Source organism: Salmo salar, chromosome 18, assembly GCF_965601325.2.
Source record: "Salmo salar chromosome 18, fSalSal1, whole genome shotgun sequence".
NCBI classification, from domain to species: Eukaryota; Metazoa; Chordata; class Actinopteri; order Salmoniformes; family Salmonidae; genus Salmo; species Salmo salar.
Genome location: NC_138308.1, coordinates 97126176 through 97150625, shown reverse-complemented (window position 1 = coordinate 97150625; position 24450 = coordinate 97126176). Strand labels below are relative to the sequence as shown.

At 42.6% G+C, this 24450-nt stretch overlaps 2 protein-coding genes across 2 annotated transcripts; one reads left to right on the top strand and one right to left on the bottom strand.

The window, feature by feature from the left end:
• Nucleotides 1–2108: 2108 nt before the first annotated feature.
• On the bottom strand, nt 2109–4083 carry LOC145861813 (uncharacterized). The gene is made up of 5 exons (XM_082965378.1): nt 3947–4083; nt 3331–3395; nt 2584–2715; nt 2294–2381; nt 2109–2218 (listed from the first exon to the last, which is right to left on the bottom strand). Exons 1-5 carry the CDS (start codon nt 4066–4068, stop codon nt 2206–2208), a joined length of 420 nt encoding a protein of 139 aa, XP_082821504.1. The 5' UTR covers nt 4069–4083; the 3' UTR covers nt 2109–2205.
• An 8323-nt stretch (nt 4084–12406) lies between these two features.
• On the top strand, nt 12407–15705 carry LOC106593063 (equistatin-like). Its single transcript, XM_045701665.2, has 5 exons — nt 12407–12481; nt 13786–13849; nt 14525–14647; nt 14737–14832; nt 15528–15705. Exons 2-4 carry the CDS (start codon nt 13798–13800, stop codon nt 14814–14816), a joined length of 255 nt encoding a protein of 84 aa, XP_045557621.1. The 5' UTR covers nt 12407–12481; nt 13786–13797; the 3' UTR covers nt 14817–14832; nt 15528–15705.
• The last annotated feature ends 8745 nt before the right edge of the window (nt 15706–24450 follow it).

The window sequence follows — 24450 nt, the reverse complement described above, 5'->3', positions numbered from 1 at the left end:
CCAATCTCTGTGAATCTCAGACGACACGAAAGAGAGGTTGAACAGGCTATTATTAGGGGTTGCAATAATTTTGGCAGATCATTTTAGAAAGAAAGGGTCCAGATTGTCAAGCCCAGCTTATTTGTAGGGGTCCAGATTTTGCAGCTCTTTCAGAACATCAGCTGAATGGATTTGGGAGAAGGAGAAATGGGGGAGGCTTGGGCGAGTAGCTGTGGGGGGTGCAGTGCTGTTACATTTTACATTTTACATTTTAGTCATTTAGCAGACGCTCTTATCCAGAGCGACTTACAGTACTGAATGCATACATTTCATATAATTATTTTCCTGTGCTGTTGAATGCAGTAGGGGTAGCCAGGTGGAAAGCATGGCGACTTACAGTACTGAATGCATACATTTCATATAATTATTTTCCTGTGCTGTTGAATGCAGTAGGGGTAGCCAGGTGGAAAGCATGGCCAGCCGTAGAAAAATGCTTATTGAAATTCTCAATTATAGTGGGCTTATCGGTGGTGACAGAGTTTCCTATCCTCAGTGCAGTGGGCAGTTGAGAGGAGGTGTTCTTATTCTCCATGGACTTTACAATGTCCCAGAACTTTTTAGAGTTTGAGTTGCAGGAAGCAAATTTCTGTTTGAAAAAGCTAGCCTTGGCGTTTCTAACTGCCTGTGTGTATTGGTTTCTAACTTCCCTGAAAAGTTGCATATCGCGGGGGCAGTTCGATGCTAATGCAGAACGCCACAGGATATTTTTGTGTTGGTTAAGCTCGAGGACCTGAACCACGCCCTGTGCAACTGGGTCTTGGACTTAGTTACAGGCCGCCCCCAGGTGCTGAAGGTAGGAAACGTCACCTCCACTCCGCTGATTCTCAACACTGCGGTCGCACAAGGGTGAGTGCTCAGCCCCCTCCTGTACTCCCTGTTCACCCATGACCGTGTGGCCAAGCACGCCTCCAACACAATCAAGTTTGCAGACAACCCTAAAAGGCTTGATTACCAATGATGAGACAGCCTACAGGGAGGGCGGCTCTGGGAGTGTAGTGCCTGGGAAACAACCTCTCACTCAATGTCAAGAAAAGGAGATGATCGTGCACTTCAGGAAACAGCAGAGGGTGCACCCCCTTATCTACATTGACGGGACCACAGTGGGGAAGGTGGAAAGCTTCAAGTTCCTTGGCGTACACGTCACTGACAGACAAATGAACCACCCACACAGTGTGGTAAGGCACAACAGAGCCTCGTCAACCTTGTGGCTAAAGAACTTTGGCTTGTCACCTAAAACCCACACATTTTTACAGATACACAGTTGAAAGCATCCTGTCATGCTGTATTGCCGCCAACGCTCGTCAGAGGGTGGTGCGGTCTGGCCAAGGAATTACCGGGGGCAAATTATCCCCCCTCCAAGAAACCTACAGCACCCAATGTCACCGGCAGGCCAAAAAGATCAAGGACAACCACCCGAGCCACTGCCTGTTTACCCCGCTATCATCTAGAAGGAAAAGTCAGTACAGGTGCATCAAAGCCAGAACCGAGAGACTTAATAGGTACTCTCGCAAGGCCATCATTAGCACTTTAGAGGCTGCTACCTATAGGAAGCGGCTAGGAATCACTGGCCACGTCAATAATATTTACATATCTGCCATTCCTCATCTCATATGTATATACAGTATCTTAAGCCATTCCGCTCTGACTTCTTCCATAGGTTTATAGTCTTAATTCATTCCTACTTAAGTGTATACACGTTGTGTAATTTGTTAGATATTACTGTGCTCTCGGAGCTAGAAGCACAAGCATTTTGCTACACCCACAACATCTGCTAATAACCTGCATGTGACCAATAGTTGATTTGCATTGATGTCAGTGATTAGAGGGATATAAAGTGCTGAGTACCAGGCAGTTATCAAGTATAGTAGGCTACTAATGACCAGCAGCATCATAGCTTGGAAAATCCTAATTACCATGACTAAGTGGTCACATGGAATTGACTGCCTTCATGACCACAGGTGTGGTGGTAAGACGGTCACCATAGCCTTATTCCTTACATTTCCCAGAAATGGACTGGTTCAGCATATCACACCAACAATAAAGAAAGTAAAGCAACAATTTTAGCTCTGGATTTATTCATATAGAATAGTACTGTAAAGACAAGCGTCAAAGTAATTCCAATGTTTTTGCAAAGTCTTCTCAACGTCTTGGTTCCAATGCCTCTCATCAGCGAGCGCCACTATAATTAAACAAAAAACAAATATTAACACTCAGAACAAGCTGCAAAGAATGAACATTTAGTGAATGAGTGTACCTGCATGCGCATTTGACAGAAGCAGTGCCTGGTGGAGTCTCAGTACCCGGGATCTTTTGTCCAGTTCTGGTAACACACCAAGAGGAACCTACCAGAAGTGGACATGTTAAAAAGCTGTTGCATAAGTCTTATTTAGTTAGTCCCCATGAGGTCAACTGCTATTTCCAAGGGGGTTAAGGTTAGAATTAAGGTACGGTTTTTGTGTTAAGGGTAGGGGAAATAGGATTTTAAATGGGACTGAATTGTGTGTCCCCACAAGGTTAGCTGTACAAGACTGGGTGAGCATTAACCTGTAGATCCCCAGTGTTGCTCAGGGGTGTATTCTCCCTGGCAGTCACACGTGGGGACGTAGACTCCAGGCGGGCCATTTATCACAGCATCTCTAGCACGCTCACAAGGGGTCTTGGGTCGTTTCATAGCATCTGGACACACAGGTAACATACATTGTAACGTAGACATAACATTCTGGAAGCTTGGGCTGCATGTGGAATCTTGGGTTGCCTCCCATGTGGGACCCTACTCAGAAGTAGTTTATACGGAATAGAGTTCCATTTCAGATGCAACCTAGGGACTTCCTGGCTAAAAATGGAAATTCTGCTACTTGTTTAAAGGGCCCACACAGTCAATTCAGTTTCTGTGTTTGTATCATATTGTATAACTGCTGATGAAAAAAAGACTAAAAGTGGGGGTAAATTCTATCAAGAAGTGACACTGATACTTGCTAGACAAGCCAGTCATACATACAGTTGAATGATTAAACCAATCATATCAGAACACCTCAGTCCAGCATCTAGACACCGATATACATCTCTGGAACTAGAGGAGTGGCATGTAGCCTTGCCGTTAGGCCAGTAGTTCATATATCCATCTATGTTCCCTTCAGCAAGGCACAACCTTGATTATTCCAGTGTCAGAGGGTGTCCCATGGAGAACCGGTTATGAAAACATTTCCAAGTCACACCTGCATGTGTGAAATAGGACAGAGCAACACCCACTAATGTTTATTAAAATGCAGGTGGGAGGTATGTAACTCCTACCTCCCAGAGCAAAAACCGTGCTGACAAGCAGAATGATGGTCAATGTCGCCATGATGATAGGTCTCCTGAGAGAGAGAGAGAGGATTAGTTGAGAATTTTAGTCAGCTGTGATAGTACTGGAATATTCCAAGTCAGTGGAATGGCTGGTGGAACTAGAGGAGAGGTTAAGGAAACCCTGTGTTAATTACAACACTTAAGCAACTGCTAAGGCAGCCTTTCCTAAATCCAGTCCTGAGGACCCCAAGAACCGAGTATTGACAACACGGTGCTACTAGTCTCCTGCCAAAACTCAGGTATCATCTCTTCAACCGCATACAATAGATAAGCCTGGCACACAGGAATATGTATCCTTCACAGATGGCTCCTCATTTCTTATGTAGTGAACCATCTTTGACGAGGGCCCATAATGCACTACATAGGGATTGGGAAGCAGCCTAGATCTAGTCATAGACTACCCATTTACTGCAAAGGTAACTATTAGTCTATGCTCTTAAATGCAGGGGGGTCACTCCACAAAATGGCACCCTATATAGTGCACTACATTTGACCAGGGACACATAAGATTAAGGTGCCATTTGAGATGCAGAGACTCTATTAAATAATGACACAATCTGACCTTCTGCACTCTTCCAAGGAATTCACTGGGTGTGTCTCTCTCTCTGTTGTCTGTGAGTTATGGTCTACCTCTTCCACCTCTCCTTTTAAAGGACCTGTCACAGGTGTGACTAGTTGCCTCATTAACCCAACGAGAGATCCCGATGTACACCATTAGCCAGTGGTATAAAGTACTTAAGTAAAAATACTTTAAAGTACTAATAATTCGTTTTTTGGGGGTATCTTTACTGTACTATTTATGTTTTTGACAACTTTCACATCACTACATTCCTAAAGAAAATAATGTACTTTTTACTCCGTACATTTTCCCTGACACCCAAAAGTACTCGTTATATTTTGAATGATTAGCAGAACAGAAAAATGGTCCAATTCACACACTTATCAAGAGAACATCCCTGGTCATCCATACTGCCAAACTCCCTAAACACAAATGCTTTCTTTGTAAATGATGTCTGAGTGTTGGAGTGTGCCACTGGCTATCCGTAATTAAATTAAAAACAGCAAGAAAATGGTGCCGTCTGGTTTGCTTAGTATAAGGAATTTGAAATGATTTATACTTTTATTTTTGATACTTCAGTATATTTAAAACCTAATACTTTTAGACCTTTTCTCAAGTAATATTTTACGGGGTGACTTTCACTTTTACTTGAGTCATTTTCAATGAAGGAGTCTTCATAGGCAGTGAAGAGAGTTGTAGAGGAAGATGGGTCCAGTTTCGAGGGATCCAGAGATGCTCCCTGTGAGTATGCCGTTGCCAATAGAGAGTGATAGGAATAACATGTGTTTCAGTAAGGTTGGTTTCTTAGCATTCATAGCCATGGTTATCAACTGTACCACAGAAATGGAACATAAATCACCGAAAATTGATGTTGTGGTGGCAGCTGCAGAGAACTCCTTGGGTTATGAGATTTTACAGCAGAACAGTTACAAGGTGTGATGAACGATAGTGTCCCGTTCTCCCAGGCTGCCGGCCTGCTGTAGGATAAGATAGGGCCAAGTAGTGGAATAGTGGTGAGGTTTTAATGGGTCTAGGATCAGAAAGGGTAATGTAGTGGAATAGTGGTGAGGTTTTAATGGATCTAGGATCAGATAGAGCCAAGTAGTGGAGTTGTCGTGAGGTTTTAATGGGTAAGTCGTGCTATAAATTCTCAGACAACCCAAAGATTCCTTGATGCCCTTCCAGACTGCCTCTGCCTACCCAAGGACGTCAGAGGACAAAAATCAGTTAACCACCTAACCGAGGAACTCAATTTAACCTTGCGCAATACCCTAGATGCAGTTGCACCCCTAAAAACTAAAAACATCTGTCATAAGAAACTAGCTCCCTGGTATACAGAAAATACACGAGGTCTGAAGCAAGCTTCCAGAAAATTGGAACGGAAATGGCGCCACACCAAACTGGAAGTCTTCCGACTAGCTTGGAAAGACAGTACCGTGCAGTATCGAAGAGCCCTCACTGCTGCTCGATCATCCTATTTTTCCAACTTAATTGAGGAAAATAAGAACAATCCGAAATTTATTTTTGATACTGTCGCAAAGCTAACTAAAAAGCAGCCTTTGCAAATGGAGGATGGCTTTCACTTCAGCAGTAATAAATGTATGAACTTCTTTGAGGAAAAGATCATGATCATTAGAAAGCAAATTACAGACTCCTCTTTAAATCTGGGTATTCCTCCAAAGCTCCATTGTCCTGAGTCTACACAACTCTGCCAGGACCTAGGATCAAGGGAGATACTAAAGTGTTTTAGTACTATATCTCTTGACACAATGATGAAAATAATCATGGCCTCCAAACCCTCAAGCTGCATACTGGACCCTATTCCAACTAAACTACTGAAAGAGCTGCTTCCTGTGCTTGGCCCCCCTATGTTGAACATAATAAACGGCTCTCTATCCACCGGATGTGCACCAAGCTCACTAAAAGTGGCAGTAATAAAGCCTCTCTTGAAAAAGCCGAATCTTGATCCAGAAATTATAAAAAACTATCGGCCTATATAGAATCTTCCATTCCTCTCAAAAATTTTAGAAAAAGCTGTTGCACAGCAACTCAATGCCTTCGTGAAGACAAACAATGTATATGAAACGCTTCAGTCTGGTTTTAGGCCCCATCATAGCACTGAGGCTGCACTTGTGAAGGTGGTAAATGACTTTTTAATGACGTCAGACCGAGGCTCTGCATCTGTCCTCGTGCTCCTAGATCTTAGTGCCGCTTTTGATACCATCGATCACCACATTCTTTTGGAGAGATTGGAAACCCAAATTGGTCTACATGGACAAGTTCTGGCCTGGTTTAGATCTTATCTGTCGGAAAGATATCAGTTTGTCTCTGTGAATGGTTTGTCCTCTGACAAATCAATTGTACATTTCGGTGTTCCTCAAGGTTCCGTTTTAGGACCACTATTGTTTTCACTATATATTTTACCTCTAGGGGATGTCATTCGAAAACATAATGTTAAATTTCACTGCTATGCGGACGACACACAGCTGTACATTTCAATGAAACATGGTGAAGCCCCAAAATTGCCCTCGCTAGAAGCCTGTGTTTCAGACATAAAGAAGTGGATGGCTGCAAACTTTCTACTTTTAAACTCGGACAAAACAGAGATGCTTGTTCTAGGTCCCAAGAAACAAAGAGATCTTCTGTTGAATCTGACAATTAATCTGGATGGTTGTACAGTCGTCTCAAATAAAACTGTGAAGGACCTCGGCGTTACTCTGGACCCTGATCTCTCTTTTGAAGAACATATCAAGACTGTTTCAAGGACAGCTTTTTTCCATCTACGTAATATTGCAAAAATCTGAAACTTTCTGTCCAAAAATGACGCAGAAAAATTGATCCATGCTTTTGTTACTTCTAGGCTGGGCTACTGCAATGCTCTACTTTCCGGCTACCCGGATAAAGCACTAAACAAACTTCAGTTAGTGCTAAATACGGCTGCTAGAATCCTGACTAGAACCCAAAAATGTGATCATATTACTCCAGTGCTAGCCTCCCTTCCTGTTAAGGCAAGGGCTGATTTCAAGGTTTTACTGCTAACCTACAAAGCATTACATGGGCTTGCTCCTACCTATCTTCCCGATTTGGTCCTGCCGTACACGTACGCTACGGTCACAAGACGCAGGCCTCCTAATTGTCCCTAGAATTTCTAAGCAAACGGCTGGAGGTAGGGCTTTCTCCTATAGAGCTCAATTTTTATGGAATGGTCTGCCTACCAATGTGAGAGACGCAGACTCAGTCTCAACCTTTAAGTCTTTACTGAAGACTTATCTCTTCAGTAGGTCCTATGATTAAGTATAGTCTGGCCCAGGGGTGTGAAGGTGAACGGAAAGGCTGGAGCAACGAACCGCCCTTGCTGTCTCTGCCTTGCCGGTTCCCCTATTTCCACTGGGATTCTCTGCCTCTAACCCTTTTACAGGGGCTGAGTCACTGGCTTACTGGTGTTCTTCCATGCCGTCCATGGGAGGGGTGCGTCACTTGAGTGGGTTGAGTCACTGACGTGGTCTTCCTGTCTGGGTTGGCGCCCCCCCTTGGGTTGTGCCATGGCGGTGATTGTTGTGGGCTATACTCGGCCTTGTCTTAGGACGGTAAGTTGGTGGTTGGAGACATCCCTCTAGTGGTGTGGGGGCTGTGCTTTGGCAAAGTGGGTGGGGTTATATCCTGCCTGTTTGGCCCTGTCCGGGGGTATCATCGGATGGGGCCACAGTGTCTTCTGATCCCTCCTGTCTCAGCCTCCAGTATTTATGCTGCAGTAGTTTATGTGTCGGGCGGCTAGGGTCAGTCTGTTACATCTGGAGTATTTCTCTTGTCTTATCCGGTGTCCTGTGTGAATTTAAATATGCTATGGAACCCTGACCTGTTCACTGGACGTGCTTGTTGCACCCTCGACAACTACTATAATTATTATTTGACCATGCTGGTCATTTATGAACATTTTAACATTTTAACATCTTGACCATGTTCTGTTATAATATCCACCCTGCACAGCCAGAAGAGGACTGGCCACCCCTCATAGCCTGGTTCCTCTCTAGGTTTCTTCCTAGGTTTTTGGCCTTTCTAGGGAGGTTTTCCTAGGGAGTTTTTCCTAGCCACCGTGCTTCTTTCACATGCTTTGCTTGCTGTTTGGGGTTTTAAGCTGGGTTTCTGTACAGCACTTTGAGATATCAGCTGATGTACGAAGGGCTATATAAATACATTTGATTTGATATGCTAGCTTGAAAAATGGGTGTCTGATTATTTCTGGCTGGGTACTCTGCTGACATAATCTAATGTTTTGCTTTTGTCGTAAAGCCTTTTTGAAATCGGACAGTGTGGTTAGATTAACGAGAGTCTTGTCTTTAAAATGCTGTAAAATAGTCATATGTTTGAGTAATTGAAGTAATAGCATTTCTAAGGTATTTGAATAACGCGCCACGTGATTCCACTGGCTGTTGAGTAGGTGGGACGCAAGCGTCCCACCTAGCCCATAGAGGTTAAATTTAAGGTCTAACACTGGGCTAGCAACACCATAACGCTACACAAGCTAGGATGAACAGGATATTATGCCACTATGCAGGAAATTAAAACCCTGTAAATGTTTCAATAGCAGGAACGTACTTTAGCCAACCAACAACAATACCAGTAAAGGAACTGGGACAGCACAAATGCAGAACAAACCCAGGTAGAACAAGCTGCTTTTATACCAGAAGAACGGAAGAGGAATTGATGATTAGCAGAGTGAGTTCAGGTGTGGTGAGTTAGCAGGAGAGGGGCGTGTCCAGAGGGTAATTGGGAGTTTGTGGAATTAGCATTAGCCTTTAAAACAAGTGCACTACATTTGTCCAGGGCAACATATTCACTATGGGCTCTGGTCAAAAGTAGTGAATTTCATAGGGAATAGAGGGCTATTTGGGATACAATCACATGTCAGTATTCTGCCATGGCCAGCGAAGAGCCGGGTCTCAATCCTATTGAGCACGTCTGGGACCTGTTGGATCGGAGGGTGAGGTCTAGGGCCATTCCCCCCAGAAATGTCCGGAATCTTGCGAGTGCTTTGGTGGGGTAACATCTCACAGCAAGAACGAGCAAATCTGCTGCAGTCCATGAGGAGGAGATGCACTGCATTTCTTAATGCAGCTGGTGGCCACACCAGATACTGACTGTTTCTTTTGACCCCCCCTTTGTTCAGGGACACATTATTCCATTTCTGCTAGTCACATGTCTGTGGAACTTGTTCCGTTTATGTCTCTGTTGCTGAATCTTATGTTCATACAAATATTTACACATGTTGAGTTTGCTGAAAATAAACCGCATTTGACAGTGAGCGGACGTTTCTTTTTTTGCTGAGTTTATATGTAACATGTTTTTAACGTGTCCATTTCTGGTAGGTTACTGTTGGTGTGTGACCGCTACTGGACAGAAGATCCAGGGTACTAATACTCCACCAAGATCAACTGTTTCACCTAAGTACACACACACATTCACTCATTCACTAAATGTTAATTCTTTACAGCAGATTCTGAATGCTGTTTCTGTCTGTAATTGTAGATGTGAGCGTAGATGAAAACCGTTGGAAAGAAGATGTTGAAAAGACTGACAGTTGTCTTTACTGTACTACAGGAACTGATTCACATTCCATAAAAATAAATGAAGAAATCCAGAGATTAAACTGTCCATTTTATCACGACCGTCGTAGATAGTGGACCAGTGGGTTGAGTGCTCATTTTTACAAAAAACCGTATGGACAAACAGGATTGCAGGCTAAACACAAAGCTATGCAACCACAACTACCCACAATACCCCATTCTAAATTACCCCTATACATAGGACCTTCAATCAGAGGCAATGAGGAACAGCTGCCTCTAATTGAAGGTCAAATCAAAACTGCACATAGAACTATATCACCTAGATCTAACCTACACACAACCCGACAACACCGAAACACTCTAAACAAATACCCTCTCTACTTTGACACATAAACCACCAAACCCCGAAACACTCTAAACAAATACCCTCTACATAAACACATAATCTAATAAACCCCTAAACACTCTAAACAAATACCCTCTGCCACGTCCTGACCAAACTACAATAACAAATAACCCCTTTACTGGTCAGGACGTGACATCTTTATTGTCGGTTTGATATGCTGAACAATTTATCTGAACCCATCCATTTCTGGGAAATGAAGGAAGGAGTAGGACTCTTTTAAATTACATTTTTAAGACAACATATTTTGCCACAGGGGTACAATAAGAACCATCTTACACAATAATCCTATTGCAAGATATACCCTACATAGTACACTTCTTTTGACCAGGGCCTATAGGGTCACAACTAGTCCACTATGTAGGGAACAGGGTTCTATTTGGGACATAACTCATCCATTGTCGTGTTCTTCCAGAAATACAGAAAGTCACCTTGATGACAAGGTTTGGTGAAAGAGAGGCTTGACCCTCACAAAGGAAAGGCACGCTAGCTATTCACCCTCTCCCACCCTCACAAAGGAATGCTGCTGGTCCTACGGCATTTCAGGAATCACAGAAGCAAGTATCCCTGGTGCACTGTTGAAATATTTAGCCATTTTAAACTATTTGTTTTTCAATGAAAACTCTACCTTTTTGTAATCATCTCAATGGATTTCATGTGTTTTAAACATGAGCTTGTCCAAGGTGTTGACACTTGACGACAGTGCTATTCATTGGAGCTCTACGATCAGATGCCCAACATTCTGGGGCAAAAGGTCAATAAGACAGACAGCAGGGTTGGCAGTTAATTAAAATGAATGTAACATTCCAGAGCTTATAGTTAAAGTTGCATCTAAAGTCTATCTGGTGACATCACAATGATGACAAAAGGTTTTCCTGCTCATTATTTATCTCATTCTGAAATGTCATTGTGTTTCCAAGACATTATAATGCACTTCAGACTACATCTTCCTCAGCTTCAATTAGGTAGAATTAAGTATCTTCATAACCATATTGTGACCCAATATGCAACACATGAATGTGTTACAAAAGTTGAATACCTTCACTTTGAATTGACCCCAACCCTGTCAAACAGGTAGATATCGGACATGTCTAGCAGGTTTTGGGCTGCACAGAAAGTATGCGGAGGTTTGAAGGATGAGAGATAGATTGAGAAAAATAGAGGGAGGAGTCTGACTGGACGGGTCCTTAAAAAGGAGAGGAGGGAGAGGTAGAACTCAACTCACAAGCAGGACAGAGAGAGACCCAGTGGAGACCTTTGAAGAAGTGAAGCTACAACTGAAGACTTCAGGAGGTGAGATTTTTACATCTCTTCATCTAATACTGTCCTTGTCTGCGTCCCAACTGACCTCCTATTCCCTATGTAGTGAGCTACTTTAGACAAGGGTCCATATTACCTTTGTGGCCCTGAGCTATTCTCTATTTAGTTCACTGTGGGTCCCGGTCCAAAGTAGTGCACTACATAGGGGATAAGAAGCCATTTGGGAAGCATCCATGTGTCTGTGTGCTAGGAGAATCTATTGTCTGTGGTTGAAGAGATGATACCTGGGATGACCAGGACCGAGTTGAGAAAATGCTGCCTTAACAGTTGCATCATTTTTGCAGCTAACACAGGGTTTCCTTAACCTCTCTGTCACGGATCCCTCCGGTACTGTTGCTCTTTCTGTGCACCAGTTTCGGAGTTCTACATCACCGGCCTCTAGGAACTGAACTGTCATTACTCACACCTGGTCCCCATATTCTCCCCTGATTAGTAATTGTATAAGTTTGCCCTTTGTTCTCAATTGATTTATTGTTCCAATGTCCATTGGTAGTTGGTCGTGTGAGTACCTGTGCCTTGTTGTGTTAGCTTTGTGCATAGATGATTACGAGTCTCGTCCCGTGTATTTATTCGAGGTACTCAGGTTTCAGCCCTGTGTTTTGTATACGTGTTTGTTTGGATATAAAAAAAAATATTGCATGCAGTGGGCATAATAAAAGTTAAAATAAAACACTTTGCTTTTATAATTAAAGGGTTGAATCTTTATAGTTATGTGATGACATCACGTACCCCAACAAACAACGACTAATCAGACTCAATTCTCGCTAACTGTACTCAATCTGCTTTCAACTTCAAACGACACTTTTGTTTCCGCCATCTCCACCATCCTCCGCACAAAAATTGAGAGGGAGGGGTCTGACTGGATGGGTCCTTAAAAAGGAGAGGAGGGAGACTTAGAACTCAACTCACAGGCAGGATTTCAGAAAGTGAGATTTCAACATCTGTTCATCTAATACTGTATGTGACCGTATCTCGAATAGCCCTCAATTGCCTATGAAGTGCACTACTTTTGACCAGAGCCCATAGTGAATATGTGGCCCTGCACTTGTTTTGAAGGATAATGCTAATTCCACAAACTCCCAATTACCCTCTGGACACGCCCCTCTCCTGCTAACTCACCACACCTGAACTCACTCTGCTAATCACCAATTCCTCTTCCATTCCTTTGGTATATAAGCAGCTTGTTTTGTCTGGGGTTGCTCAGAGTTTGTGGTGTCCCCGTTCCTTTATTGGGCCTGTTGGTTGGCTAAAGTAAGTTCCTGCTATTGAAACGGCTCTATGATTTTCATTTCCTGCATTGTGGCATAATATCCTGTTCATCCTAACTTGTGTATTGTTATGGTGTTGCTAGTCCAGTATTAAACCTTTAATTTAAGTGTAAGGAAATTGTTACAGCTTGTGAGATGAGACAAGATACAATGATGTTACCTGCTAGCAGAATGTGTCTTACATCTATAATCCTGTAGACTGTTCTGATTGGTTGCCATTTGCACTGCGTCTCAGTGAACTAGAAACGATGAAATGCTATTTTTACTTTCAAATCAAAAATGGATTCCATGTTGTACTCAGTTATCTAGCCAATCCACCTCACCATATGGGCACCGTGCTGGGCCAGAACGGAAGTAGAGGAAACATGGATGTGCAAAGCCAGAACAAAACATTGGCAGCCATATTTGGATGGGTAGTGTATAAACTAGATTTAGTTATTGATCAGTGCTGTAAATGGTGACTTACTAGAACCATCTAGTGCATTATGGATGGCTCTTCAGAGGTGGGACCCATGCTGCTAGCAGGTACCTCATTGAAAATAATGTAAAGTGAAAGTTGTCAAAAATATAAATAGTAAAGAGACACCCAAAAAATGACTTAAGTACTACTTTAAAGTATTTTTAAATAAGTTCTTTACACCACTAACTAACGGCCCGACAACGGGACCGCTCATTGGGTTAATGAGGCAACTAGTCACACCTGTGACAGGTCCTGTTGGAAGAAGTAGACCGTAACTCAGAGACACCCAGTGAATCCCTTGTGAGAGTGCATCGTTATTTAATAGACGATCTGCATCTCAAATTCTACCTTAATGTTTGTTATGTGGCCCTTGTCAAAAGTAGTGCACTATATAGTTGTGCCATTTTGTGGAGCGGCCCCCTGAATTTAAGAGCATAGACTTATCCGTACCTTTGCAGTAAATGGGTAGTCTCTGACAATATCTATAATGCTTCCCATTCCCTATGTAGTGCATTGTAGGCCCTCATCAAAGGTAGTTCACTACATAAGGAGTGAGGAGCCATTTGGGAAGGATGCATATTCCTGTGTGCCAGGCTAATCTATTGTGTGGTTGAAGAAATGATACATGCGTTTTGGCAGAAGACTAGTAGCACCGTGTTGCCCGTACTTGGTTCTTGGGGTCCTCAGTACTGGGTTTAGAAAATTCTGCTTTGGCAGTTGATTAAGTTTTGACAGTAACAGTGGGTTTCCTTAACCTCTCCTCTAGTACCCACAGCCATTCCAGATTTAAAATGCTCAACTAATCTCGCTCTTGGTCTCTCTCTCAGGAGACTATCACCATGGCGATATTGACCATCATTGTGCTTGTCAGCACAGCTTTTGCTCTGGGAGGTAAGAGTGACGTAGCTCACACCTACTCACCACATTTTAATATAAACATTAGTTGGTGTTGCTCTGTCCTACTTCACACACATGTAGGTATTAATACGCAGGTGTGAATTGGAAATGCGTTAATATTCATAACCGGTTCTCCATGGGACACCCTATGAGGGGTCAGCCATTATCAACCTTGACACTGGAGAAATGAAGGTTGTGCCTTGCTGAAGGGAACATAGACGGATATATGAACTTGTCAGCTCACTGACTTGACCTACTGGCCCAACTCTCTAACTGCTAGGCTACCTGCCACTCCTCTACTTCCAGAGATGTATATTGGCGTCTAGATGCTGGACTGAGGTATACTGATATGAATGGTTTGATCATTCAACTGGATTTACGATAGGTTTGTTTAGCAACTATCAGGAAATAACACTGATACAATTTCCAGTCTTAGTATCATCAGCTGTTATATGGAACACAGAAACAGAATTGACTGCACAGGGCTTTTAAACAAGTAGCAGAACTTCAATATTTAGGTTGCATCTGAAACGGAACCCTATTCCGTATGAACTTCTTCTGACCAGGGCCCATATGGGACGCAACCCAAGATTCCAGAAATGTATATTCTGTCCGTACATTTTCCTGTAATGTGATGTCTACATTACAATGTATGTTACCTGTGTCCAGATGCTATGATACGACCCTGTGAGGATGCTAGAGATGCCGCTAAACATGGCCCACCTGGAGCCTACGTCCCCACGTGTGACGACAATGGACAATACACCCCTGAGCAATGTTCGGGCTCTACAGGTTAACAGTGACGCACATGCACACGAAATTCACTTGAATGTGATAATTCAATGTGTATATATTGTATATGCAACATGTCTTTCTGGTAGGTTACTGTTGGTGTGTGACCAGCTACGGACAGAAGATCCAGGGTACAGAGACCCCACCAGGCACTGCTATCAACTGCTAGCAACTGTTCCACCAAGGTGTGTGTATATAATCATTCACTAAATGTTACTTCTTGCAGCTGGTTCTTGATGTGTCTAATTGTAGATGAAAGGTGTTGGAACTAAAGATGTAGAAGACTGACAGTTGTCTTTACTGTTCTACAGGAACTGATTCACATTCCATACAAATAAATACATGACGGAATCCAGAGATGAAACTGTATTTACTTACTTTATTGTTGGTGTGATATGCTGAACAATTTATCTGAACCAGTCCATTTCTGGGAAATAGAGGAAGGAGTAGGACTGTATTACCACCACACCGGCGGTTACAGGACATGAAGACATGTCAAATTCCACGTGACCATGTAGTAGTTAGGCTTCTCCAGGCTCTGATGCTGGTGATGGTCATTAGTAGCCTGGTACTCAGCACTCTATTGTCCCTCTAATCACTCTGACAAAAGTTGGACAGCCGTTAAGGGGGTTGTGGGGTTAGTTTACACAGGCAAGGCCTTTTTAATGCCTATGGCTCTTGGGTCCATGATATGGGGCATCAGCTTACTCAGTGACACCCACAGACACAATTGAAAGAGTTTACAAATATTAGCATCCTAACTCTGATTGGAGGACTTGGACTGTGGAATCAAATCTGTCAGTATTGCCTTTGTGGATTTGTCTTTATATGGCAGCTTTCATTCTCTATAGACATCAACATGTCATTCCAATATATACAGGAGTTCAGCAGAGTCCACAATCAGAACCATGCTACTCTGAGGCTGAAGAATTGTTCCAGGCCACTGACGGATGAAAGACCCTTTTACTGAATCTACATCTTCACATTTCACTAAATCATTGCGTTGTTTGCTTCATGCATTCTATCATCCTGTAAAATAAATGACATGCTCTTCGTCATTTGCTGCCATCTGATCTTTTAGGGCCAGACTATGATCTATTAATGGTTAGGGTACGTCGTGCCAATATTTGGAGGCAGGGAAGTAACTTGTATGAAAATGGTGGCTCAGTTGGTAGAGGATGGTGTTTGCAACACCAGCTTGGTGTTTGCAACGCCAGGGTTGTTGTGGGGGTCGATTCCCACGGGGGGGCCAGTATGAGAAGAAAAGAAATGTATGCATTCACTACTGTAAGTCGCTCTGGATAAGAGTGTCTGCTAAATGACTAAAATGTACAGTATTAGCTAGCATTAAAGTATCGGTTATTCACGTCATTGCCCTATATGAACAGGACATCCAAGAAGTGAAATGAATAACTTCAGAGGGTTAAGTAAATGTTCAGCCTATAATTTTCTAACTAGTTTATTTTATAACTAAAACACACATGACCAGAACAATGTGGGCAACTGCTCGTCAAACATCTCATTCCAAAATCATGGAGTTGGTCCCCTTTTGCTATAACAGCCTCCACTCTTCTGGGAAGGCTTTGCACTAGATGTCGGGAACATTGCTGTGGGGGACGTGCTTCTATTCAGCCACAAGAGCATTAGTGAGGTCGGGCACTGATTTTAGGCAATTAGGCCTGGCTCGTAGTTGGCGTTCCAATTCATCCCAAAAGTACTCGATGGGGTTGAGTCAAGTTCTTCTACACTAATCTCGACAAACCATTTATGTATAAACCTGCACGGGGGGGGGGGACTGTCATGCTGAAACAGGAAAGGGCCTTCCCAAAACTGATGCCACAAAGTTGGAAGCACAGAATCGTCTACAATGTCATTGTATGCAGCAGAAGACCATTGTTCCTCCACCAAACTTTACAGTTGGCACTATGCATTCAGGCAGGTAGCATTCTCCTGGCATCTGCCAAATCAAGATGTGTCCGTCGGACTGCCAGATGGTGACGCGTGACTCATCACTCCAGAGAACGCGTTTCCACTGCTCCAGAGTCCAATTGCGGTGAGATGCACACCGCTCCAGTCGACTCTTGCCGTTGCGCATGGTGATCTAAGGGTTGTGTGCGGCTGCTCGGCCATGGAAACCCATTTCGTGAAGCTCCCGACAAACAGTTCTTGCGCTGACATTGCTTCTAGCGGGCTGTTCTAAACTCGGTAGTGAGCGTTGCAACCGAGGACAGACGATTTTTACTTAGGCGTTACGCGCTTCAGCACTCGACGGTCCAATTCTGTGAGCTTGTGTGACTTACCACTTCGTGGCTGAGCCGTTGTTGGTCCTAGACTTTTCCACTTCACAATAACAGCACTTACATTTACAAACTAACTTGTTGAAAAGGTGGCTTCCTATGACGGTGCCACATTGAAAGTCACTGAGCTCTTCTGTAAGGCAATTCTACTGCCAATGTTTGTCTATGGAGATTGCATGGCTGGGTGCTCGATTTTATACACCTGTCAGGAAGGGGAATGTTGCGACAAACAAAAAACATCCAATCAGTGGCAGTACTTTAGGGTGAAAACAGCAAGTTGATGAAAGAGAATGTCAGGTATCATGCAAGCTGGACAATTGAGTGGAAAACATCGCCTGGCCCGATGAATCTCTAAGCAGCATCAGTCCACGGCCACATCCTGCCTGGTGTCAACGGTACAGGCTGGTGGCGGAGGTGTAATGTTTCCCTGGTACACGTTAAGTCCCTTGATACCAAATGAGCAATGTTTCCAAGCCCTGAAGAACTCAAGCTTTTCTGGAGGCAATGGGGGGGATCCAACCCAGTATTAGATGGGTGTACATGTCTTTTCATTATTTAAACTGGTCTACCTTCAGATGAGTCTTGTGAGGCTTGTGTGAAAAGCAAAACAACCGCCATTTTATCTTTTGATGGTGGGGTCATATCAGTGTCTTTTGAAGAATGTTTAGGGATTTTCACCCTCATTATTCCCAAAAGGTCTTAATGATGAAATGCCTATTTATGTTTTAAATGTGAACATGAATTAATGCTGCCACTTTAGTTTACTCATGTTTTATTCTTGTACGGAAACTTACTTGATAGGTCTATGTCCTCTCTGTGATTTTAGTCTTGTTTGACACGTTATGTTCACACTTTATTAGAATACTCATGAAACGCACAGTTATTTTTGGGTAACACTTATTTTCTCTCATACTCCAACCCCATTGGATGCATTGAACGGATGTGGTTGGAGCAATGTCTACATAGAGGTGCAGGTTGTGAACACTGAAAGCTCTGACAAGGGCGATACGTACAGCTTTAGAGCAGTCAGACTAGCATAGTGTTCGGTGTTCTTTCTCGTCTTATTCAAAACCATGCACCTGCAAATAGATGTGCGAGTGCCTTTTGAATCCTAGTCAGAGTACAATAAAAATGTGGGGTTTAACTAGAGTTCTAAGGTCCGCAGTTCTTTGAACAACCTTACGGTTCTTGGCACTGAAAGTAGCCCCAGAAAGGTTTGTCCAAGAACCCCATAGAAGGTGGGGTTCATCAAAGAACCTCCTTAGCTGGGGGGGGGTTTGCAGGAACCTACCTGCCCAACAAACATTTTGATTTAATGGACAGTAGCAGGCGCTTAACTGAAAAATGGAAAGATCAAGGTGAGCTTTGTCCCTTGTATGATCTAAATATAGTTTGATACCATTTTCCTTTGTGTTCATCTTAAACAGAGATTGGACACAATTCAATGGATAATCATGAGGTAAGAAGGTTAGCTGTATTGCGTGCAGAAGACTGAACTGCTCACTTGTCTGCAGGTATACAGATGAGGCATGTCAAATGGTATGTTATTCAGATCACATTTACCATCCTTCCACTCAAATATCATGTAGGACTCCACGTTATGGACAAGGTATGAAAACTATTAGCAAAAGTTCTGTCACCACAAAAATCAAGGCATGAATTCTGTCATGTGCTTGTGAGTCTGTATAATAAATGCTCAGACTTCGAATATAACGGTAATCCTGTTCTGCAGTGCACGGTGAGCATTCTGGCTATGGATAGAGAACAGCAACACCCCAGATATCAAATTTTGGACTTGCATGTCACCTCATGATTTTATTTTCTCTCCAAGGATCACTTACAAGGGGTTCTTTGAACATAGGGTTACTTCAAATTGTAACTAGGGGGAACTCCTAAACGATACTCCAGGAACCTGCACCTGAGTGGCACAGCAGTCAAAGGCACTGCTGAGTGGTGACAAAGGACAGGCATAACACTTAATGACCTTCTCAGTTCTTTAACACACAACTTAAGAAACATTTATAATCAAAAGAACTTGGCGCAGTCAAGCATGGCACTTGCCAGGGTTGTGAGTTGAGTCCCACAGGTGACCAGTAAGAAAAGGTACTAACTACAACGAATCAATCATTCATGTTCAATAACTCATGAGACAAAATAGTGTACACATTTTATTGGCTGCAGACAACTCCAACATTTGTGTAGTAACTGAAACTTCATTTAGCAGCAACAATATTTGACTTTACCATGAAGTATTAAGGATGCAGACACTACGGAATAGCATTGCTGCTTTTAATGTATAGTCTGGCGAAGCGGCAGGAGTCTCAGGGAGCACACCGAGGGCAAGCTCCTTCCACATAAAGCATTGTTCCAGCGCTTTTGACCTGAAGACGAAACACAGAACCAAAATAGTCAGCTGTACACAGACACACAACAGTAGGAAAGTCTACATGAGATTCAATTGTTGAATGAACTGGGAATAAAGTTTAATTTGATGACTGGATCAATGAATGATACTGGGATTACTGTACCTCCAAAGTTGATATGAATACAGGCCTCTCTGGCACCAGCATCAGGCCTTCCTTTTGCCCAGTTCTGGTGATCAAAGTCGGAGCCATCGCTCCAGAACCACCGCCTGTCCTGAGGGGGGAAAGTGGGATTTCAGAATACAAACTAAATGTAGTCCTTCCTCTACCACCTGAAACAACAAAACAGTTAAAGCTGGTTCCTGGAGTATCCTTTAGGGGTTCCCCCTAGTTACAATTTGAAGAAACCCCATGTTCAAAGAACCCCTTTATAAGTGATCCTTGAAGAGAAAATAAAATCCTGAGGTGACATGCAAGGTCATCATTTGATATCTGGGGTGTTGCTGTTCTCTATCCATAACCAGAATGTTCAGGGAGCACAGTTGACCTCCTCCCCCTTGCACCATCCCCCTACCTCTCCCTACCCAGGCCCTGTGAAGGCGGTCGTAAATTCCAAAGGAAATGTCCTGCCTAACAGGCCACAGTTGAGACAGGGAAATTCTTCCAACTCACAGAATTGGAGAACCGAACGACATTTATGTTCTGGAGAAGGTATAAAAGATCAGTGAAGGGTCCAGCTACGAACTGGTCCGCTTGGTACAATTTTGTGATCCCCATTGGAGACAATGGTACCATACTAAGGTTTATATAATAGCCTCAGCTATGGGACTTGCATCTAAATGGTTGTATTAATAAGGATAAAGCTTTTTGGAATACGTTGAGATGCTATGTACTGATAATGTGATAGAACGTATTTCTGTTCAAAGCTTAAATGGGTCATCGGCACGCCCCCCAGGGACACAGACAGGACCAGGCGTCATGTGACAAGCCTGTTCTATGTTCACGTATAAAACCCCCACCCTGATTTTCTTTCATCAGACCAGGCCTCCACTCCATGACGAGTTGGCCAATAGGTTTGACCATCCAATTCCTCTACTGAAAGTTAACTACACCACGTGGTTAAATTTTAGACTATCGATACCGACAGAATAAGAAGTCTTTATTAATTATTAGTCTGCAGCTAAGTACTCGATATCATCGAACGCGAAGACAGACGAAACACCCATTCTATAACGACATTAATGAATGTCGCTTTGAAAGACCCTTTCTAACGGAAAGAGACAGAACGACCTTTCCAACGAAGATCGACGACACACTGAGCGTAAATATATATATTGATTGCAATTGTTTCCGAATGAGTGAGCATTCATGTGCAAAGGATTAGCATATCAATTGTTAATATTTATCAACTCTGTAGTGTCTTCTCAGCTGCCCTTTATGACCCTTTGTTTTAAGACACCAGCCATGCCGGTTTAGCCCACTAGGGCACATTACTCCACCAATGCTTTGTAACGATAACCAACTGTTTGTATGCTTTATGTGAATTACTTAGTTTAGTAAATAAATTATTTTAAGACAATTGATGTATGGATGACTTTTAGTAAAGGCTGGATTCGTGCAGATACAACAATTTACGACGTTTGGAATGAGACTGGACGCGAGGTAAAATACACCATTTAAACCAGAAGATAATCGGCCTATACTGTAATATAATATATGTTATAATATAGGAAAGTTATATTAGGAAAATTATAACTTTGTAATCTGAATATTTTCCTTGGTGCCCCGATCTCCCGGTTAATTACAGTTAAACGATTAATCAGTTTAAACGCGTAATAATAATAATAACAGGGAGTTATTTTGATAAACATGTCTTCAGTTAATGGTGCCCAAAGACACGACACCGTGCACTGCAGAACAGGATTCCCGTTATATTCAGCGGTGTAGGCAGGTCGAAGTTTGAACCCTGAACATTATTATACAGATTAACAAGCACACGACAGAATTCATGCCTTGATTTTTGTGGTGACAGAACTTTTGCTAATAGTTTTCATACCTTGTCCATAATGTAGAGTCCTATGTGGTATTCATTGACTTAGATGGTAAATGTGCTCTACATAACATACCATTTCACATGCCTCATCTGTATACCTGCAGACAAGTGAGCAGTTCAGTCTTCTGCACGCAATACAGCTAACCTTATCTTACCTCATGATTATCCATTGAATTGTGTCCATTCTCTGTTTAACATGAACACACAGGAAAATAGATGGTATCAAACTATATTTAGATCATACAAGGGACAAATCTCACCTTGATCTTTCCATTTCAGTTAAGCGCCTGCTACTGTCCATTTAAATGTTTGTTGGGCAGGTAGGTTCCTTGATGAACCCCCATCTTCTATGGGGTTCTTGGATTAACCTTTGAGGCCATTTTCAGTGCCAAGAACCGTAAGGTTCGTCAAAGAACTGCGGACCTTAGAACGCTAGTTAAACCCCACATTTTTATTGTACTCTGACTAGGATTCAAAAGGCACTCGCACATCTCTTTGTTGCAGGTGCATGGTTTTAGTTGAATAAGAACACCGTACACTGTTCATGCTAGTCTCACTGCTCCAAAGCTATACGTATCGGCCTTGTTAGATCTTTCAGTGTTCACAACCTGCACCTCTGTAGACATTGCTCCAACCACATCCGTTCAATGCATCCAATGGGGTTGGAGTATGAGAGAATTTAAGAGTAACCCAAAAACAACAACGTGCGTTTCATGAGTATTCTAATAAAGTGTGTACATAACGTGTCAAACAAGACTAAAAATCGCACATCGACCTATCAAGTAAGGTCTCATTAATCATTGGGTTCTGTACAAGAATAAAACATGAGTAGACTAAAGCGGCAGCATTAATTCATGTTCACATTTACAACATAAATAGGCATTTCATCATTAAGACCTTTTGGGAATAATGGTGAAAATCCCTAAACATTCTTCAAAAGACACTGATATGACCCCACCAACAAAGACACCAATAGCAAAAGACAAAATGGCAATTCTTTTGCTTTTCACACAAGCCTCATCTGAAGGTAGACAAGTTTAAATAATTAAGACAGTTTATTAGAGCATGTACTTTATTTTACAGGATGATATAATGCATGAAGCAAACAATGGAATGATTTAGTGAAATGTGAAGATGTAGATTCAGTAAAAGGGTCTTTCATCCGTCAGTGGCCTGGAACAATTCTTCAGCCTCAGAGTAGCATGGTTCTGACTGTGGACTCTGTATATATTGGAATTACATTTTGATGTCTATGGAGGACCAAAGCTGCCATAGAGTTAAATTAATATATGAAGAGAAATCCACAAAAAAGGAAATACTGACAAATTTGATTCCACAGTCCAAGTCCTGCAATCAGAGTTAGGATGCTAATATTTCTTAACTCTTTCAGTTGTGTTCTGTGGGTGTCACCGAGTAGGCTGACGCCCCATATCATGGACCCAAGAGCCATAGGCATTAATAAGGCCTTGCTCTGCACGTGACATACACCCCACAACCCCCTTCTAAGCTGTCCATCTTTCTGATTTCCACCAATCAGAGTTGATGTCAGAGTGATGAGGGACAATAGAGTGCTGAGTACCAGGCAGTTAGCAAGTGTGGTAGGCTACTAATGACCATCACCAGCATCAGAGCTTGGAGAAGCCTAATTACTACATGGTCACATGGAATTTGACTGTCTTCATGTCCTGTAACCACAAGTGTATTGGCAATACAGTCCTACTCCTTCCTCCATTTCCCAGAAATGGACTGGTTCAGATAATCACACCAACAATGACGTAAGTAATTGTATGGAATGTGAATCAGTTCCTGTAGTACAGTAAAGACAACTGTCAGTCTTCTACATCTTAGTTCCAACGCCTTTCATCTACAATTAGACACATCAAGAACCAGCTGCAAGAAGTAACATTTAGTGAATGAGTATGTATATACACACGCACCTTGCTGGAACAGTTGCTAGCAGTTGATAGCAGTTCCTGGTGGGGTCTCTGTACCCTGGATCTTCTGTCCAGTACTGGTCACACACCAACAGTAACCTACCAGAAATAGACATGTTGCATATAAACACATTGAATTGTCACATTCAACTGAATTGGAGAATTTAGTGTGCGTCAGTGTTAACCTGTAGAGCCCGAACATTGCTTAGGGGTGTATTGTCCATGGTCGTCACACGTGGGGATGTAGGCGCCAATTGGGCCATTTATAGCAGCATCTCTAGCATCCTCACAGGGGGTCCTGGGTCATATCATAGCATCTGGACACAGGTGACATACATTGTAATGTGGACATAACATTGCAGGTAAATGTACGGACAGAATACACATTTCTGGAATCTTGTGTTGCGTCCCATATGGGCCCTGGTCAGAAGAAGTTCATACGGAATAGGGTTCCTGTTCAGATGCAACCTAGGTACTTCCTTGCTAAATATTGAAGTTCTGCTACTTGTTTAAAAGCCCTGTGCAGTCAAAATTCCATTTCTGTGTTCCATATAACAGCTAATGAAACTAAGACTGGAAATTGTATCAGTGTTATTTCCTGATAGTTGCTAGACAAACCAATCATAAATCCAGTTGAATGATATAACCATTCATATCAGAATACCTCTCTGGAGCTAGAGGAATGTCAGGTAGCCTAGCGGTTAGAGAGTTGGGCCAGTTGTTCAAAGCAGTGAGCTGACAAGTTGATATATCAGTCTATGTGCCCTTCAGCAAGGAACAACCTTCATTTCTCCAGTGTCAAGGTTGATAATGGCTGACCCCTCAGAGGGGGTCCCATGGAGAACCGGGTATGAATAGAAACACATGTCCAATTCACACCTGCGTATTAATACCTACATGTGTGTGAAGTAGGATAGAGCAACACCAACAAATGTTTTTATTAAAATGTTGGTGAGTAGGTGTGAGGTATGTCACTCTTACCTCCCAGAGCAAAAGCTGTGCTGACAAGCAGAATGATGGTCAATATTGCCATGGTGATCATCTCCTGAGAGAGAGAGAGAGAGAGAGACACACACACTAGTTGAGCATTTTAATATTTGGAATGGCTGTGGGTACTAGAGAGAGGTTAAGGAAACCCACTGTTAAGTACAACACT

Bases quoted from the DNA above. Each gene is read 5' to 3' on its own strand.
- LOC145861813 (XM_082965378.1), bottom strand. From the start codon at position 4,068: ATGAGGCAACTAGTCACACCTGTGACAGGTCCTTTAAAAGGAGAGGTG. The intron at 3,396-3,946 runs GTCAGATTGTGT...TCTCTCTCTCAG, and splicing joins TCCTTGGAAGAGTGCAGAAG to GAGACCTATCATCATGGCGA. The intron at 2,382-2,583 runs GTTAATGCTCAC...CACTTCTGGTAG, and splicing joins GCAACACTGGGGATCTACAG to GTTCCTCTTGGTGTGTTACC.
- LOC106593063 (XM_045701665.2), top strand. From the start codon at position 13,798: ATGGCGATATTGACCATCATTGTGCTTGTCAGCACAGCTTTTGCTCTG. The intron at 13,850-14,524 runs GTAAGAGTGACG...ACCTGTGTCCAG, and splicing joins CACAGCTTTTGCTCTGGGAG to ATGCTATGATACGACCCTGT. The intron at 14,648-14,736 runs GTTAACAGTGAC...TCTTTCTGGTAG, and splicing joins GCAATGTTCGGGCTCTACAG to GTTACTGTTGGTGTGTGACC.